Here is a 17,863-nt window from a genome sequence, read left to right on the forward strand (position 1 = left end):
TACCCGCTGGCTGCAATATTGGATTGAAGTTCATTCTCTGTCCTCCATAGTACACGCCTGTGCTGTGCAAGATTGCCTGGTGCAGGCATGTACTACGGAGGACAGAGAATGAACTTCAATCCAATATTGCAGCCAGCGGGTAAGGAAAGGGTGAATCAAACACCCAAAAACCCCGCCTCCATGGCTGAAGATTGTTCCCTCCAAATTCAGGTGACAGTGTCCCTTTAAATGGGAAATAAGTTTTTTTTTTTTTTTTGCGACCGCCGGTAAACGGTTAATTACCGGCGATCGCAACCCAGGGGTCGGTAAAAAAAAAAAAAAAACCCGAATCATGTTCTCTGGGGTCTCGGCTACCCCCCAGCAACAGAGACCCCAGAGAAAATCTGACTCTGGGGGGCGTTATTCACTTTTTCCACAGCGCCGTTGACCAACGGCGCTGTGGTTTAAGTACCCCTAACTGCCACAGTTAAAAGGCGTATCGGCAGTCGATAAGGGGTTAAAAAGCGAAGTCCATTAGTGTTCATTTGTTAGCTCCCAGATCTGCACAGGCGCAGGGAACACTATGTAAATTAGATTCTGAAAAGATCTATAAAGTGGCTGTATCATAGAGGTGACAAACATTAAAGGGAACCTGTCAAGTCCTTTGTAGCATGTAAACTGTTCCCAATGCGTTGTTACATTTTTCTGAGTGTCTTTTCCAGTAATATAGGCTGGATAGCGGTTTGTATGCAGGGTGCTGCTGCCTATCCTGCAATCCTGAAATTTTCAAATCAAAAAGGTGTTTTCTCATGAACAAAGTACACTTTGAACAATATATCCTGGAATAAAACTGCATTTCATAATTGGATGAGTAAAAAAAAAAAAGTTCCTGTTCTGAGATAATCTTATAATAAAGTGCGGCTGCTGTGTAATGAATGAAGCAACGTTTCCCTACCTCGATAAAACTTGTTTTCAGTCACAGAAAATAAGCTGCAATCTTGTGTTGTCGTGTCTGTATACATTTGCTTCCTCCCCTGCCCAGGAGATTGTGTTATGATCAGACAATGTCCCCGTATGGTCAGACACAGACATTACACAGGGACAAGAAAAAAAAAAAAAGTAAAACACATCCAATTGTGGAACTTATTTTTTATTCTAAAATCTATTAACTAAAATGTACTTTGTTTCTGGGACAACCCCCTTAAGTACACCAGCCTCAAGATGTCATAGTTGTAGTTCATTTTGATAAACCATTGAGATCTTCTCCAAGCCATGATGGATCAGGGACATTTTATTACATGATTATGTTACGCTTTTACCAATTCAAGACCACAAATGAAAATTGGTTTGTAAAGACATCATCTTTATTGTGTACAAAGCGTGGTGAGTGAGCTCAGTTCTTGTAACCTCTGCTGGCTCTGCGTCCTCGGGCACGTTCAAACTTTCTACCCTTGGAGCGAACATAGGGCCTGGAAGGAAAAAGAAGTAATAAGCATAAAAACCGATACCACTGCTAATAGCAGCCACTAACAAAGCCAAGCTACAAACAGCCTCCAGTGTTATCATTCCATGTGTAAGGGGGAGCGGTAAGTTACCCCAATAGCCATGGTCACCACTAGGAGCTGGGATGTTAGGCCGTACAGGGTTCGGGACAGTCACTGCAGGTTAGTCCTCTTAGCAGCGGCTCTTTCTACTACAGGTTCCTGATTTTATCCTTCCACAAACCTTCCTTAAACCATTGAATATAAGTAGAAACCATCATACAACAAGTCTAGCTTCCTCCACCAGCCCGAGGACAAAGATCTCTAGAACTATTGGCCCGTTACTCTGTGTCATAACTGTCCGTACGCGGCCACTTCCACGTCTGCCTGATCGGACCGTGCGGGTGGAGACATTACTATAGGGCTACTAGTTGAGGCAATCAACTAACCCAAAGTATCAGGTATGGCCTATAAATGAGGCTATAAACATGTCCAAAACATGAGCCTCAGTGGCTGTCCAGCCTGATGAAGGGGGCAGGCAGGGGTGGAAGCAACCCCTTCATATAACAGTAGGGCAGGTCCACTTACTTGGTGTGACTGTGTGGGGTACCAGGAGCCTTTCCAAAGTGTCTGTACACCTCCCGTGCCTTACGGGGACCTAATAAAGATGGAAAACAATATACATTTTATGGTTATGACAAGAATCATCATTTCTGCTTTGTAACAGTTCAGGTACAGACATAGCCATCAGTTTTCATTTAGCTGCTGTGTACATAGTTACCCTTAGCATTAGTTACAAAAATGATGGGCTGGATGGCATCACAAGGGGGCTTTAATACAATGAGGCCACTTATCAGACGCTCATATCTCGCCATAATAAGGAGCTCTGCAGTAGCAAGACACAGGAAATGATTCATTGTAAGCTTCCACCACTGACCAATGACCTTGGTATACAGGTAAATCCACCAACAGATGTCCCAAGGTGCAAGGCCCAGGTCACAGCAAACGCCTGATGACCATTTCCTGCCAACGGGTAAACCTGATCTATTGCCAGATGGCTCTGCCAGCTAACTCTGTTCTGTAGAGCAGCATTTCTCAACCTAAGTCTGGTCTCACCAGTGAGTGCCCCCTGGTGGTGGGGAGGCTTAGATGGAGACTGGTCACACATGTGATTATGAGCTGCACAGATCCACAAGTCTCCAGCAACGTAAGTGCCTGATTGTAGGTTATCAGAGACCAGGAGACATGAGAATAGGGCAGTAGGTTCTGTATGGGTTCACCACTCATGTCACACGGTCATGTCTGGTGTGGTGCAGGCACCACTGACAGGGAGACTCCACAAGAAACCAGTTGAGGAGCTGTGGAGCCTCCTCCAAGAGATCACACATATCAGTATGAAGGTTTCACATCGCCAGAAGCCAGCAGCTCAGCAATCTGATATTTTTTTTGCAACTGTAAGGCTAGTTTCACACTCGCGTTTATCCGGGCTGCGGACTTCCTCCGTGAAGCCCCGCCTCTTCGTTCAGCTCTGTCTACATGTGGGGTGTGCACCCCATCTTTAACATTGGGTACACAGGCAATGCCGTTATATGTGGATGCCGCCGCATGCGTCGTTTTGACGGTGCGGCATCTACACGTAAGCGCAACATGTTGCGTTTGGCGCAGGTCGTCGTACTGTGAAAACGACACATGCAGCGGCATCCGCATACAGTGGCATGGCCTGCGTACCCAATGTTAAAGATAGGGTGCGCACACCGCATGCAGCCGTAGGCGGAGCTGAACGAAGAGGCGCGGCAGTGGGCAGGGCTTCACGGTGGAAGTCCACATTCCTCTGCAGCCCGCCCTAAACGCTAGTGTGAAACTAGCCTTAGTGAACACAACCCCTTCCTATCCCATTGCATCATGGAAAAAGTGTTACACGGCCCGTTAAATGCCCAATCAATCACTATCGGCACTTAAACTGCGCAACTGTACTGCAATATATATATATATATATATATATATATATATATATATATATATATATATATATATATATATATATATATATATATATATATATATAGTGATCCAATAAAAATAGAAAAAATATTTGGTATTGCCATGTCTGTAAAAGTCCAATCAAGACATAAGTTTTACCATACAGGTAAAATGATTGTAACTAGAATTGAAAATAACTTGGGCAAAAAACTGCAATAAGTGATATATGTTTTTTTATAGGTCTAGGAAAATGGCAACAAAGAAAATAATTCTTACAAATTCTGGATTTTTTTTCTCCCAAGAGCACAATAGTTTGTAAAACAGGTTCGTATAAACGTCAACAGGAAAGTAGAAAGAAAATAAGAGGGATACGGTAAAAGCAGACTAGTATTATTGTGCATTTTAATATCAGTCATTCGCAGCCTGTTAAGAGGTCTCTGAAGATCTGCAGACTAGCTTACAAGAGGGAACAGCGAGGTTATGTATTACTAGCAACACTCCACTGATGAATGATGTTATCATTAGATTCATTGCAAAGCTCTCCGCAGTTCTGCACCGCCTTATATCTCCTCTCTCATCTCTGTCTATCGCCCTACACGTGCCCTCCGTTCTACAAATGACCTAAGACTAACATCCCCCATAATCCGAACCTCGCACCTCCGTCTTCAAGACTTCTCTCGTGCTGCACCAGCTCTCTGGAATGCACTTCCCCAGACGATCAGACTGATACCTAGCCCCGACCTATTCAAGTGCGCTTTAAAAACCCATCTCTTCAAACAAGCCTACCACATCAACTACTCAGTAAACTATGTCCTGTTCCCTCCTTCCAAACATTATCTGCATGTGAATCTGCACCCTACTACTCATCTGTCTCCACACCCTCCATGCACACGATAACTGCACTTGATACTTGACTATTGCACTTAAACACACGGGCAGATGACCGGATCATGCAGTTTTATATGAAAATCCCTATTATAATTGCCAGACCTGAAATAACAAGCACTTTTCACCTATTGTGTCCCCCCATTTCCTTGTAGATTGTAAGCTTGCGAGCAGGGACCTCACTCCTAATGTCACTGTTTAAATTGTCTTAACTTGTACTGAATTTATTGTCTGTACATGTCCCCACTTAATTGTAAAGTGCTGCGGAATTTGTTGGCGCTATATAAATAAAAATTATTATTATTGCAGTCTGGGCTTTTTATAGAATGTCCAGAACAGTCACACATTTGTTAGAAGGGTCTCCTAAAATAAGCGGACCACTAAAGAATAGAGCAGGTGCATAAACCAATGGATTGTGCACAGGCCCTACAGGTCTACTTACCTGACAGGAGCACGGTGTTCTGGCCTTTAGGGGCAGCGAGTGCCAGTTGGTCGAAAGTAAAGATTTGTCCTCCTGCTTTCAGGATGCGGCTGCGGGCTCCGCTGGTCACTCTCAGAGCACAAACCTAGGTGGAATAGAACAAGGCCCTGGTGAGACATTTGTTCTTCAATTCAAGACACTTCAATTCCTTGACTGAAGGATCACAGGTTCAAGTCCCTTAACCCCTTCAGTGCCTTTGATGTACATGTACGTCAAAAAGTAGTGTTCTTGCCCTTAATGATGGCTCACATACCGAGCCCGCAACTTTCCCTGCAATTGATGGCTGATTTAAGGTTTTGCTGTGAAGTAAACATGCGGTCAAAGGAGCTCTCCATGCAGGTGAAACAAGCCATCCTTAAGCTGCAAAAACAGAAAAAACCCATCCGAGAAATTGCTACAATATTAGGAGTGGCAAAATCTACAGTTTGGTCCATCCTGAAAAAGAAAGAAAGCACTGGTGAACTCATCAATGCAAAAAGACCTGGGCGCCCACAGAAGACAACAGTGGTGGATGATCGCAGAATAATCTCCATGGTGTAGAGAAACCCCTTCACAACAGCCAACCAAGTGACCAACACTCTCCAGGAGGTCGGCGTATCAATATCCAAATCTACCATAAAGAGAAGACTGCATGAAAGTAAATACAGAGGGTTCACTGCACGGTGCAAGCCACTCATAAGTATCAAGAAGAAAAAGGCTAAAATAAAAAAACATCTAAAAAAGCCAGCACAGTTCTGGAAGAACATTCTTTGGACAGATGGAACCAAGATCAACCTCTACCAGAATGATGGAAAGAGAAAAGTATGGTGAAGGCATGGTACAGCTCATGATCCAAAGCATACCACATCATCTGTAAAACACGGCGGAGGCAGTGTGATGGCTTGGGCATGCATGGCTGCCAGTGGCACTGGGTCACTAGTGTTTATTGATGATGTGACACAGGACAGAAGCAGCCGAATGAATTCTGAGGTATTCAGAGCCATACTGGGTGCTCAGATCCAGCCAAACTGATTGGTCGTCGTTTCATACTACAGATGGACAATGACCCAAAACAAAGCCAAAGCAACACAGGAGTTTATTAACCCCTTCCCGACCTTTGACGCCACGTAGGCGTCATGAAAGTCGGTGCCAATCCGACCCATGACGCCTATGCGGCGTCATGGAAAGATCGCGTCCCTGCAGATCGGGTGAAAGGGTTAACTCCCATTTCACCCGATCTGCAGGGACAGGGGGAGTGGTAGTTTAGCCCAGGGGGGGTGGCTTCACCCCCTCGTGGCTACGATCGCTCTGATTGGCTGTTGAAAGTGAAACTGCCAATCAGAGCGATTTGTAACATTTCACCCATTATAACGGGTGAAATATTACAATCCAGCCATGGCCGATGCTGAAATATCATCGGCCATGGCTGGAAATACTAGTGTGCCCCCACCCCACCCCTCCGATCGCCCCCCCACCCCCCCGATCTGGCCGGTACACTGCTCCGGCTCCCCTCCGCCCTGTGCTCCGCTCCCCCCCGTGCTCGTGTCCGCTCCCCCCGTGCTCCAATCACCCCCCCGTGCTCCAATCACCCCCCCTGCACTCCGATCCACCCCCCCCCGTGCTCCGTTCCACCCCCCCGTGCTCCATTCCAGCCCCCCCGTGCTCCGTTCCACGCCCCCCGCGCTCCGTTCCACCCCTCCCGCGCTCCGATTCCCCCCCCCGTGCTCCGATCCCCCCCCCCGTGCTCCGATCCCCCCCCCCGTGCTCCGATCCCCCCCCCCGTGGTCCCCCCCCACCCTATCATACTTACCGATCCAGCCGTGGTCCCGTCCGTCTTCTCCCGGGCGCCGCCATCTTCCAAAATGGCGGGCGCATGTGCAGTGCGCCCGCCGAATCTGCCGGCCGGCAGATTCGTTCCAAAGTGCATTTTGATCACTGAGATATAATCTATCTCAGTGATCAAAATAAAAAAAATAATAAATGACCCCCCCCCTTTGTCACCCCCATAGGTAGGGACAATAAAAAAATAAAGAAATTTTTTTTTTTCCACTAATGTTAGAATAGGGTTAGGGTTAGGGGTAGGGTTAGGGTTAGGGGTAGGGTTAGGGGTAGGGTTAGGGTTAGGGGTAGGGTTAGGGGTAGGGGTAGGGTTAGGGGTAGGGTTAGGGTTAGGGCTAGGGTTAGGGGTAGGGTTAGGGTTAGGAATGTGCACACGTATTCTGGTCCTCTGCGGATTTTTCCGCTGCGGATTTGATAAATCCGCAGTGCTAAACCGCTGCGGATTTATGGCGGATTTACCGCGTTTTTTTCTGCGCATTTCACTGCGGTTTTACAATTGCGATTTTCTATTGGAGCAGTTGTAAAACCGCTGCGGAATCCGCACAAAGAAGTGACATGCTGCGGAATGTAAACCGCTGCGTTTCCGTGCAGTTTTTCCGCAGCATGTGTACAGCGATTTTTGTTTCCCATAGGTTTACATTGAACTGTACACTCATGGGAAACTGCTGCGGATCCGCAGCGTTTTCCGCAGCGTGTGCACATACCTTTAGAATTAGGCTATGTGCACACGGTGCGGATTTGGCTGCGGATTCGCAGCAGTGTTCCATCAGGTTTACAGTACCATGTAAACATATGAAAAACCAAATCCGCTGTGCCCATGGTGCGGAAAATACCGCGCGGGAACGCTACGTTGTATTTTCCGCAGCATGTCAATTCTTTGTGCGGATTCCGCAGCGTTTTACACCTGTTCCTCAATAGGAATCCGCAGGTGAAATCCGCACAAAAAACACTGGAAATCCGCGGAAAATCCGCAGGTAAAACACAGTGCCTTTTACCCGCGGATTTTTCAAAAATGGTGCGGAAATATCTCACACGAATCCGCAACGTGGGCACATAGCCTTAGGGTTAGGGTTGGAATTAGTGTTGTGGTTAGGGGTGTGTTGGGGTTAGGGTTGTGGTTAGGGGTGTGTTGCGGTTAGGGTTGTGATTAGGATTATGGCTACAGTTGGGATTAGGGTTAGGGGTGTGTTGGGGTTAGTGTTGGAGTTAGAATTGAGGGGTTACCACTGTTTAGGCACATCAGGGGTCTCCAAACGCAACATGGCGCCACCATTGATTCCAGCCAATCTCGTATTCAAAAAGTCAAATGGTGCTCCCTCACTTCCGAGCCCTGACGTGTGCCCAAACAGTGGTTTACCCCCACATATGGGGTACCAGCATACTCAGGACAAACTGCGCAACAATTACTGGGGTCCAATTTCTCCTGTTACCCTTGTGAATCTAAAAAAATGCTTGCTAAAACATAATTTTTGAGGAAAGAAAAATGATTTTTTATTTTCACGGATCTGTGTTGTAAACGTCTGTGAAGCACTTGGGGGTTCAAAGTGCTCACCACATATCTAGATAAGTTCCTTGGGGGGTCTAGTTTCTAAAATGGGGTCACTTGTGGGGGGTTTCTACTGTTTAGGCACACCAGGGGCTCTGCAAACGCAACGTGACACCCGCAGACCATTCCATCAAAGTCTGCATTTCAAAAGTCACTACTTCCCTTCTGAGCCCCGACGTGTGCCCAAACAGTGGTTTACCCCCACATATGGGGTATCAGCGTACTCAGGAGAAACTGGACAACAACTTTTGGGGTCCAATTTCTCCTGTAACCCTTGGGAAAATAAAAAATTCTGGGCTAAATAATTATTTTTGAGGAAAGAAAACGTATTTATTATTTTCACGGCTCTGCATTATAAACTTCTATGAAGCACTTGGGGGTTCAAAGTGCTCACCACACATCTAGATAAGTTCCTTTCAGGGTCTAGTTTCCAAAATGGGGTCACTTGTGGGGGGTTTCTACTGTTTAGGCACATCAGGGGCTCTGCAAACGCAACGTGACGCCCGCAGAGCATTCCATCAAAGTCTGCATTTCAAAACGTCACTACTTCAATTCCAAGCCCCGGCATGTGCCCAAACAGTAGTTTACCCCCACATATGGGGTATCACCGTACTCAGGAGAAACTGGACAACAAATATTGGGGTCAAATTTCTCCTGTTACCCTTGGGAAAAATAAAAAACTCTGGGCTAAATAATTATTTTTGAGGAAAGAAAACGTATTTATTATTTTCACGGCTCTGCATTATAAACTTCTATGAAGCACTTGGGGGTTCAAAGTGCTCACCACACATCTAGATAAGTTCCTTTGGGGGTCTAGTTTCCAAAATGGGGTCACTTGTGGGGGGTTTCTACTGTTAAGCCACATCAGGGGCTCTGCAAACGCAACGTGACGCCCACAGAGCATTCCATCAAAGTCTGCATTTCAAAACGTCACTACTTCACTTCCGAGCCCCGGCATGTGCCCAAACAGTGATTTACCCCCACATATGGGGTATCAGCGTACTCAGGAGAAACTGGACAACAACTTTTGGGGTCAAATTTCTCCTGTTACCCTTGGGAAAATAAAAAATTGCAGGCTAAAAGATCATTTTTGAGAAAATAATTTTTTTTTTTTTTTTCATGGCTCTGCGTTATAAACTTCTGTGAAGCACTTGGGGGTTCAAAGTCCTCACCACACATCTAGATTAGTTCCTTTGGGGGTCTAGTTTCTAAAATGGTGTCATTTCTGGGGGATCTCCAATGTTTAGGCACACAGGGGCTCTCCAAACGTGACATGGTGTCCGCTAATGATTGGAGCTAATTTTCCATTTAAAAAGCCAAATGGCGTGCCATCCCTTCCGAGCCCTGCCGTGCGCCCAAACAGTGGTTTACCCCCACATATGGGGTATCAGCGTACTCAGGACAAACTGGACAACAATATTTGGGGTCCAATTTCTCCTATTATCCTTGGCAAAATAGGAAATTCCAGGCTAAAAAATCATTTTTGAGGAAAGAAAAATTATTTTTTATTTTCATGGCTCTGCGTTATAAACTTCTGTGAAGCACCTGGGGGTTTAAAGTGCTCAATATGCATCTAGATAAGTTCCTTGGGGGGTCTAGTTTCCAAAATGGGGTCACTTGTGCGGGAGCTCCAATGTTTAGGCACACAGGGGCTCTCCAAACGCGACATGGTGTCCGCTAACAATTGGAGCTAATTTTCCATTCAAAAAGTCAAATGGCGCGCCTTCTCTTCCGAGCCCTGCCGAGTGCCCAAACAGTGGTTTACCCCCACATATGAGGTATCGGCGTACTCGGGAGAAATTGCCCAACAAATTTTATGATCCATTTTATCCTACTGCCCATGTGAAAATGAAAAAATTGAGGCGAAAAGAATTTTTTTGTGAAAAAAAAGTACTTTTTCATTTTTACAGATCAATTTGTGAAGCACCTGAGGGTTTAAAGTGCTCACTAGGCATCTAAATTAGTTCCTTGGGGGGTCTAGTTTCCAAAATGGGGTCACTTGTGGGGGAGCGCCAATGTTTAGGCACACAGGAGCTATCCAAACGCGACATGGTGTCCGCTAACGATGGAAATAATTTTTCATTCAAAAAGTCAAATGGCGCTCCTTCCCTTCCGAGCCTTACCATGTGCCCAAACAGTGGTTTACCTCCACATGTGAGGTATTGGTGTACTCAGGAGAAATTGCCCAACACATTTTAGGATCCATTTTATCCTGTTGCCCATGTGAAAATGAAAAAATTGAGGCTAAAAGAATTTTTTTGTGAAAAAAAAGTACTTTTTCATTTTTACGGATCAATTTGTGAAGCACCTGGGGGTTCAAAGTGCTCACTATGCATCTAGATAAGTTCCTTGGGGCGTCTAGTTTCCAAAATGGGGTCACTTGTGGGGGAGCTCCAATTTTTAGGCACACGGGGGCTCTCCAAACGTGACATGGTGTCCGCTAAAGAGTGGAGCCAATTTTTGATTCAAAAAGTCAAATGGCGCTCCTTCCCTTCCAAGCCCTGCCGTGCGCCAAAACAGTGGTTTACCCCCACATATGAGGTATCAGCGTACTCAGGACAAATTGGACAACAACTTTCGTGGTTCAGTTTCTCCTTTTACCATTGGGAAAATAAAAAAATTGTTGCTAAAAGATAATTTTTGTGACTAAAAAGTTAAATGTTCATTTTTTCCTTCCATGTTGCTTCTGCTGCTGTGAAGCACCTGAAGGGTTAATAAACTTCTTGAATGTAGTTTTGAGTACCTTGAGGGGTGCAGTTTTTAGAATGGTGTCACTTTTGGGTATTTTCAGCCATATAGACCCCTCAAACTGACTTCAAATGTGAGGTGGTCCCTAAAAAAAATGGTTTTGTAAATTTCGTTGTAAAAATGACAAATCGCTGGTCGAATTTTAACCCTTATAACTTCCTAACAAAAAAAAATTTTGTTTCCAAAATTGTGCTGATGTAAAGTAAACATGTGGGAAATGTTATTTATTAACTATTTTGTGTCACATATCTCTCTGGTTTAACAGAATAAAAATTCAAAATGTGAAAATTGCGAAATTTTCAAAATTTTCGCCAAATTTCCGTGTTTATCACAAATAAATGCAGAATTTATTGACCTAAATTTACCACTAACATGAAGCCCAATATGTCACGAAAAAACAATCTCAGAACCGCTAGGATCCGTTGAAGCGTTCCTGAGTTATTACCTCATAAAGGGACACTGGTCAGAATTGCAAAAAACGGCAAGGTCTTTAAGGTCAAAATAGGCTGGGTCTTGAAGGGGTTAAAGCAAAGAAGTGGAATATTCTTGATTGGCCAAGTCAGTCACCTGATCTCAACCCAATTGAGCAGCATTTCACTTGTTAAAGACTAAACTTCAGACAGAAAGGCCACAAACAAACAGCAACTGAAAACCACCGCAGTGAAGGCCTGGCAGAGCATCAAAAAGGAGGAAAACCAGCGTCTGGTGATGTCTATGAGTTCAAGACTTCAGGCAGTCATTGCCAACAAAGGGTTTTCAACCAAGTACTAGAAATGAACATTTTATTTAACCCCTTTACCCCCAAGGGTGGTTTGCACGTTAATGACCAGGCCAATTTTTACAATTCTGACCACTGTCCCTTTATGAGGTTATAACTCCGAAACGCTTCAACGGATCCTGGTGATTCTGACATTGTTTTCTCGTGACATATTGTACTTCATGATAGTGGTAAAATTTCTTTGATAGTACCTGCGTTTATTTGTGAAAAAAACGGAAATTTGGCGAAAATTTTGAAAATTTCGCAATTTTCAAACTTTGAATTTTTATGCAATTAAATCACAGAGATATGTCACACAAAATACTTAATAAGTAACATTTCCCACATGTCTCCTTTACATCAGCATAATTTTGGAACCAATTTTTTTTTTTGTTAGGGAGTTATAAGGGTTAAAAGTTGACCAGCAATTTCTCATTTTTACAACACCATTTTTTTTTAGGGACCACGTCTCATTTGAAGTCATTTTGAGGGGTCTATATGATAGAAAATGCCCAAGTGTGACACCATTCTAAAAACTGCACCCCTCAAGGTGCTCAAAACCACATTCAAGAAGTTTATTAACCCTTCAGGTGTTTAATAGGAATTTTTGGAATGTTTAAATAAAAATGAACATTTAACTTTTTTACACAAAAAATTTACTTCAGCTCCAATTTGTTTTATTTTACCAAGGGTAACAGGAGAAATTGGACCCAAAAAGTTGTTGTCCAATTTGTCCTGAGTACGCTGATACCCCATATGTGGCAGTAAACCACTGTTTGGGCGCATGGGAGAGCTCGGAAGGGAAGGAGCGCTATTTGACTTTTCAATGCAAAATTGACAGGAATTGAGATGGGACGCCATGTTGCGTTTGGAGAGCCACTGATGTGCCTAAACATTGAAACCCCCCACAAGTGACACCATTTTGGAAAGTAGACCCCCTAAGGAACTTATCTAGATGTGTGGTGAGCACTTTGACCCACCAAGTGCTTCACAGAAGTTTATAATGCAGAACCGTAAAAATAAAAAATCATATTTTTTCACAAAAATTATATTTTTGCCCCCAATTTTTTATTTTTCCAAGGGTAAGAGAAGAAATTGGACCTCAAAAGTTGTTGTCCAATTTGTCCTGAGTACGCTGATACCCCATATGTGGCAGTAAACCACTGTTTGGGCGCATGGGAGAGCTCGGAAGGGAAGGAGCGCCGTTTGACTTTTCAATGCAAAATTGACAGGAATTGAGATGGGACGCCATGTTGCGTTTGGAGAGCCACTGATGTGCCTAAACATTGAAACCCCCCACAAGTGACACCATTTTGGAAAGTAGACCCCCTAAGGAACTTATCTGGATGTGTGGTGAGCACTTTGACCCACCAAGGGCTTCACAGAAGTTTATAATGCAGAGCCATAAAAATAAAACAAAATTTTTTTCCCACAAAAATTATTTTTTAGCCCCCAGTTTTGTTTTTTCCCTAGGGTAACAGGAGAAATTGGACCCCAAAAGTTGTTGTCCAATTTGTCCTGAGTACGCTGATACCCCATATGTGGGGGGGAACCACCGTTTGGGCGCATGGGAGGGTTCGGAAGGGAAGGAGCGCCATTTGGAATGCAGACTTAGATGGAATGGTCTGCAGGCGTCACATTGCGTTTGCAGAGCCCCTAATGTACCTAAACAGTAGAAACCCCCCACAAGTGACACCATATTGGAAACTAGACCCCTCAATGAACTTATCTAGATGTGTTGTGAGAACTTTGAACCCCCAAGTGTTTCACTACAGTTTATAACGCAGAGCCGTGAAAATAAAAAATCTTTTTGTTTTCCCACAAAAATTATTTTTTAGCCCCCAGTTTTGTATTTTCCCAAGGGTAACAGGAGAAATTGGTCCACAAAAGTTGTTGTCCAATTTGTCCTGAGTACGCCGATACCCCATATGTTGGGGTAAACCCCTGTTTGGGCACACAGGAGAGCTCGGAAGGGAAGGAGCACTGTTTTTCTTTTTCAACGCAGAATTGGCTGGAATTGAGATCGGACGCCATGTCGTGTTTGGAGAGCCCCTGATGTGCCGAAACAGTGGAAACCCCCCAATTATAACTGAAACCCTAATCTAAACACACCCCTAACCCTAATTCCAACGGTAACCCTAACCACACCTCTAACCCTGACACACCCCTAACCCTAATCCCAACCCTATTCCCAACTGTAAATGTAATCTAAACCCTAACCCTAACTTTAGCCCCAACCCTAACTGTAGCCCCAACCCTAACCCTAACCCTAGCCCTAACCCTAACCCTAGCCCTAACCCTAATGGGAAAATGGAAATAAATACATTTTTTTTTATTTTTCCCTAACTAAGGGGGTGATGAAGGGGGGTTTGATTTACTTTTATAGCGAGTTTTTTAGCGGATTTTTATGATTGGCAGCCGTCACACACTGAAAGACCCTTTTTATTGCAAAAAATATTTTTTGCAATACCACATTTTGAGAGCTATAATTTTTCCATATTTTGGTCCACAGAGTCATGTGAGGTCTTGTTTTTTGCGGGACGAGTTGACGTTTTTATTGAAAACATTTTTGGGCACGTGACATTTTTTTATCGCTTTTTATTCCGATTTTTGTGAGGAAGAATGACCAAAAGCCAGCTATTCATGAATTTCTATTGGGGGAGGCGTTTATACCGTTCCGCGTTTGGTAAAATTGATAAATCAGTTTTATTCTTCGGGTCAGTACGATTACAGCGATACCTCATTTATATCATTTTTTTATGGTTTGGTGCTTTTATACGATAAAAACTATTTTACAGAAAAAATAATTATTTTTGCATCGCTTTATTCTCAGGACTATAACTTTTTTATTTTTTTGCTGATGATGCTGTATGGCGGCTCTTTTTTTGCGGGACAATATGACGCTTTCAGCGGTACCATGGTTATTTATATCTGTCCTTTTGATCGCGTGTTATTCCACTTTTTGTTCGGCGGTATGATAATAAAGCGTTGTTTTTTGCCTCGTTTTTTTTTTTTTTTTCTTACGGTGTTTACTGAAGGGGTTAACTAGTGGGACAGTTTTATAGGTCGGGTCGTTACGGACGCGGCGATACTAAATATGTGTACTTTTATTGGTTTTTTTTTTTTATTTAGATGAAGAAATGTATTTATGGGAATAATATTTTTTTTTTTTTTTTTCATTATTTTGGAATATTTTTTTTTATTTTTTTTACACATTTGGAAAAATTTTTTTTTACTTTTTTACTTTGTCCCAGGGGGGGACATCACAGATCAGTGATCTGACAGTTTGCACAGCACTCTGTCAGATCACTGATCTGACATGCAGCGCTGCAGGCTTCACAGTGCCTGCTCTAAGCAGGCTCTGTGAAGCCACCTCCCTCCCTGCAGGACCCGGATCCGCGGCCATCTTGGATCCGGGGCTCGAGGGAGGTGAGGAGACCCTCGCAGCAACGCGATCACATCGCGTTGCTGCGGGGGGCTCAGGGAAGCCCGCAGGGAGCCCCCTCCCTGCGCGGTGCTTCCCTGCACCGCCGGCACATCGCGATCATCTTTGATCGCGGTGTGCCAGGGGTTAATGTGCCGGGGGCGGTCCGTGACCGCTCCTGGCACATAGTGCCGGATGTCAGCTGCGATAAGCAGCTGACACCCGGCCGCGCTCCCCCCGTGAGCGCGGCCGATCGGCTATGACGTACTATCCCGTCCAGGGTCAGATAAGCCCAGGGCACCTCGACGGGATAGTACGTCTAAGGTCACAGAGGGGTTAAAACTATTGAATCTGTCCAATTACTTTTGGTCCCTTTAAGAACAGGGTGGCACATGTTAAGGAGCTGAAACTCCTAAACCCTTCATCCAATTTTAATGTGGATACCCTCAAATGAAAGCTGAAAGTCTGAACTTCAACGGCATCTGAATTGTTTTGTTTAAAATTCATTGTGGTAATGTCTATAACCAAAATGAGAAAAATGTCTGTCCAAATATATATGGACCTAACTGTAGTTATACATCTTATTACTTCTACCCAAGTGCATGACCTTACATTTATCCCCATTAAAGCTCATTTACCATTTATCAGCACAAGCTTCTAGTTTACATAAATCATCCTGTAATATACCGTATATACTCGAGTATAAGCCGAGATTTTCAGCCCAAATTTTTGGGCTGAAAGTGCCCCCCTCGGCTTATACTCGAGTCACGGTAGCGGTGGGGTCGGCGGGTGAGGGGGTGAGGGCGCTGAGGTATACTTACCTAGTCCCAGCGATCCTCGCGCTGTCCCTGCCTTCCTCCCCGTCTTCTGTGCTGCAGCTTCTTCCTCTCTTCAGCGGTCACGTGGGACCGCTCATTACAGAAATGAATAAGCGGCTCCACCTCCCATAGGGGCGGAGCCGCCTATTCATTTCTCTAATCAGCGGTGCCGGTGACCGCTGATAGAGAAAGAAGCTGCGGCACCGAAGACAGGAGGGGACAGCGCGAGGATCGCCAGGACTAGGTGAGTATGTTATATTCACCTGTCCTCGTTCCAGCGCCGGGCGCCGATCCATCTTCCCGGCCGGCGCCTCCATCTTCCCGGCGTCTCTGCTCTCTGACTGATCAGGTCAGAGGGCGCGATGACGCATACAGTGTGCGCGGCGCCCTCTGCCTGATCAGTCAGAGCAGAGACGCCGGGAAGATGGAGGCGCCGGAACGAGACGCCGGGAGCTGCAATCAAGGGAGGTGAGTATGTGTTTTTTTTTCTTTATTGCGGCAGCGGCGGCACAAATTTATGTGGAACATCTATGGGGCACAGTGAACGGTGCAGAGCACCGTATATGGCACAGCACAGCTATGGGGCACAGTGAACGGTGCAGAGCACCGTATATGGCACAGCTAGGGGGGGCACAGTGAACGGTGCAGAGCACCGTATATGGCACAGCACAGCTATGGGGCACAGTGAACGGTGCAGAGCACCGTATATGGCACAGCTAGGGGGGGCACAGTGAACGGTGCAGAGCACCGTATATGGCACAGCACAGCTATGGGGCACAGTGAACGGTGCAGAGCACCGTATATGGCACAGCACAGCTATAGGGCACAGTGAACGGTGCAGAGCACCGTATATGGCACAGCACAGCTATGTATGGGGCACAGTGAACGGTGCAGAGCACCGTATATGGCACAGCACAGCTATGGGGCACAGTGAACGGTGCAGAGCACCGTATATGGCACAGCTATGGGGCACAGTGAACGGTGCAGAGCACCGTATATGGCACAGCTAGGGGGCATAATGAACGGTGCAGAGCACCGTATATGGCACAGCACAGCTATGTATGGGGCACAGTGAACGGTGCAGAGCACCGTATATGGCACAGCACAGCTATGTATGGGGCACAGTGAACGGTGCAGAGCACCGTATATGGCACAGCACAGCTATGGGGCACAGTGAACGGTGCAGAGCACCGTATATGGCACAGCTAGGGGGCATAATGAACGGTGCAGAGCACTATATGGTTCACACCTATGGGGAAATATGAACGGTGCAGAGCACTATATGGCACAGCTATGGGGAAATAATGATCTATTTTTATTTTTGAAATTCACCGGTAAATGCTGCATTTCCACCCTAGGCTTATACTCGAGTCAATAAGTTTTCCCAGTTTTTTTGTGGCAAAATTAGGGGGGTCGGCTTATACTCGGGTCGGCTTATACTCGAGTATATACGGTAACATTGTCCTCCTCTGTATTGATTACCCTGCAGAGTTTAGTGTCGTCTTTTTTTTTAATCACAGCAACAGCACATGGGTCAAATATCTCTATGGTGCATCTTATGGGGCCATAATCAACATTTGTGCAGCATTATATGGGGCAAATGTGTCTATGGAGCATCTTATCGGGCCATTAATAACCTTTGTGCAGCATTATATGGGGCATATTTTAATATGGAGCATTATATGGGGCCCATCATGAACTGTATGGAGCATTATATGGGGCTCCTGATTCAATATGGATATTCAAAAACACAACCTACTGCTGTCTCAATTTTACTTTTATTGGTATCTTTTTATTTTTGAAATTTACAGGTAGCTGCTGCATTTTCCACCCTAGGCTTATACTCGAGTCATTAAGTTTTCCCAGTTTTTTTGTGCAAAATTAGGGGGGGCGGGGGTTCGGCTTACACTCGAGTATATACGGTAAAAAAAAAAAAAAAAGGTGGA

At 45.0% G+C, this 17,863-nt stretch overlaps 1 protein-coding gene across 1 annotated transcript in view; it reads right to left on the reverse strand.

The window, feature by feature from the left end:
- Positions 1-1,321: 1,321 nt before the first annotated feature.
- RPL18 (ribosomal protein L18) overlaps positions 1,322-17,863 on the reverse strand; it is a 28,056-nt gene continuing 11,514 nt past the window's right edge. Inside the window, exons 5-7 of the mRNA XM_069742288.1 lie at positions 4,768-4,891; positions 2,049-2,118; positions 1,322-1,448 (exon numbers count right to left, since the gene is read on the reverse strand). Of these exons, the coding sequence (XP_069598389.1) occupies positions 1,373-1,448; positions 2,049-2,118; positions 4,768-4,891 (270 nt within the window). The 3' untranslated portion in view covers positions 1,322-1,372. The remainder of the gene's footprint in view (positions 1,449-2,048; positions 2,119-4,767; positions 4,892-17,863) is intronic.

Source organism: Ranitomeya imitator, chromosome 10 (assembly GCF_032444005.1).
Source record: "Ranitomeya imitator isolate aRanImi1 chromosome 10, aRanImi1.pri, whole genome shotgun sequence".
Lineage (NCBI taxonomy): Eukaryota > Metazoa > Chordata > Amphibia > Anura > Dendrobatidae > Ranitomeya > Ranitomeya imitator.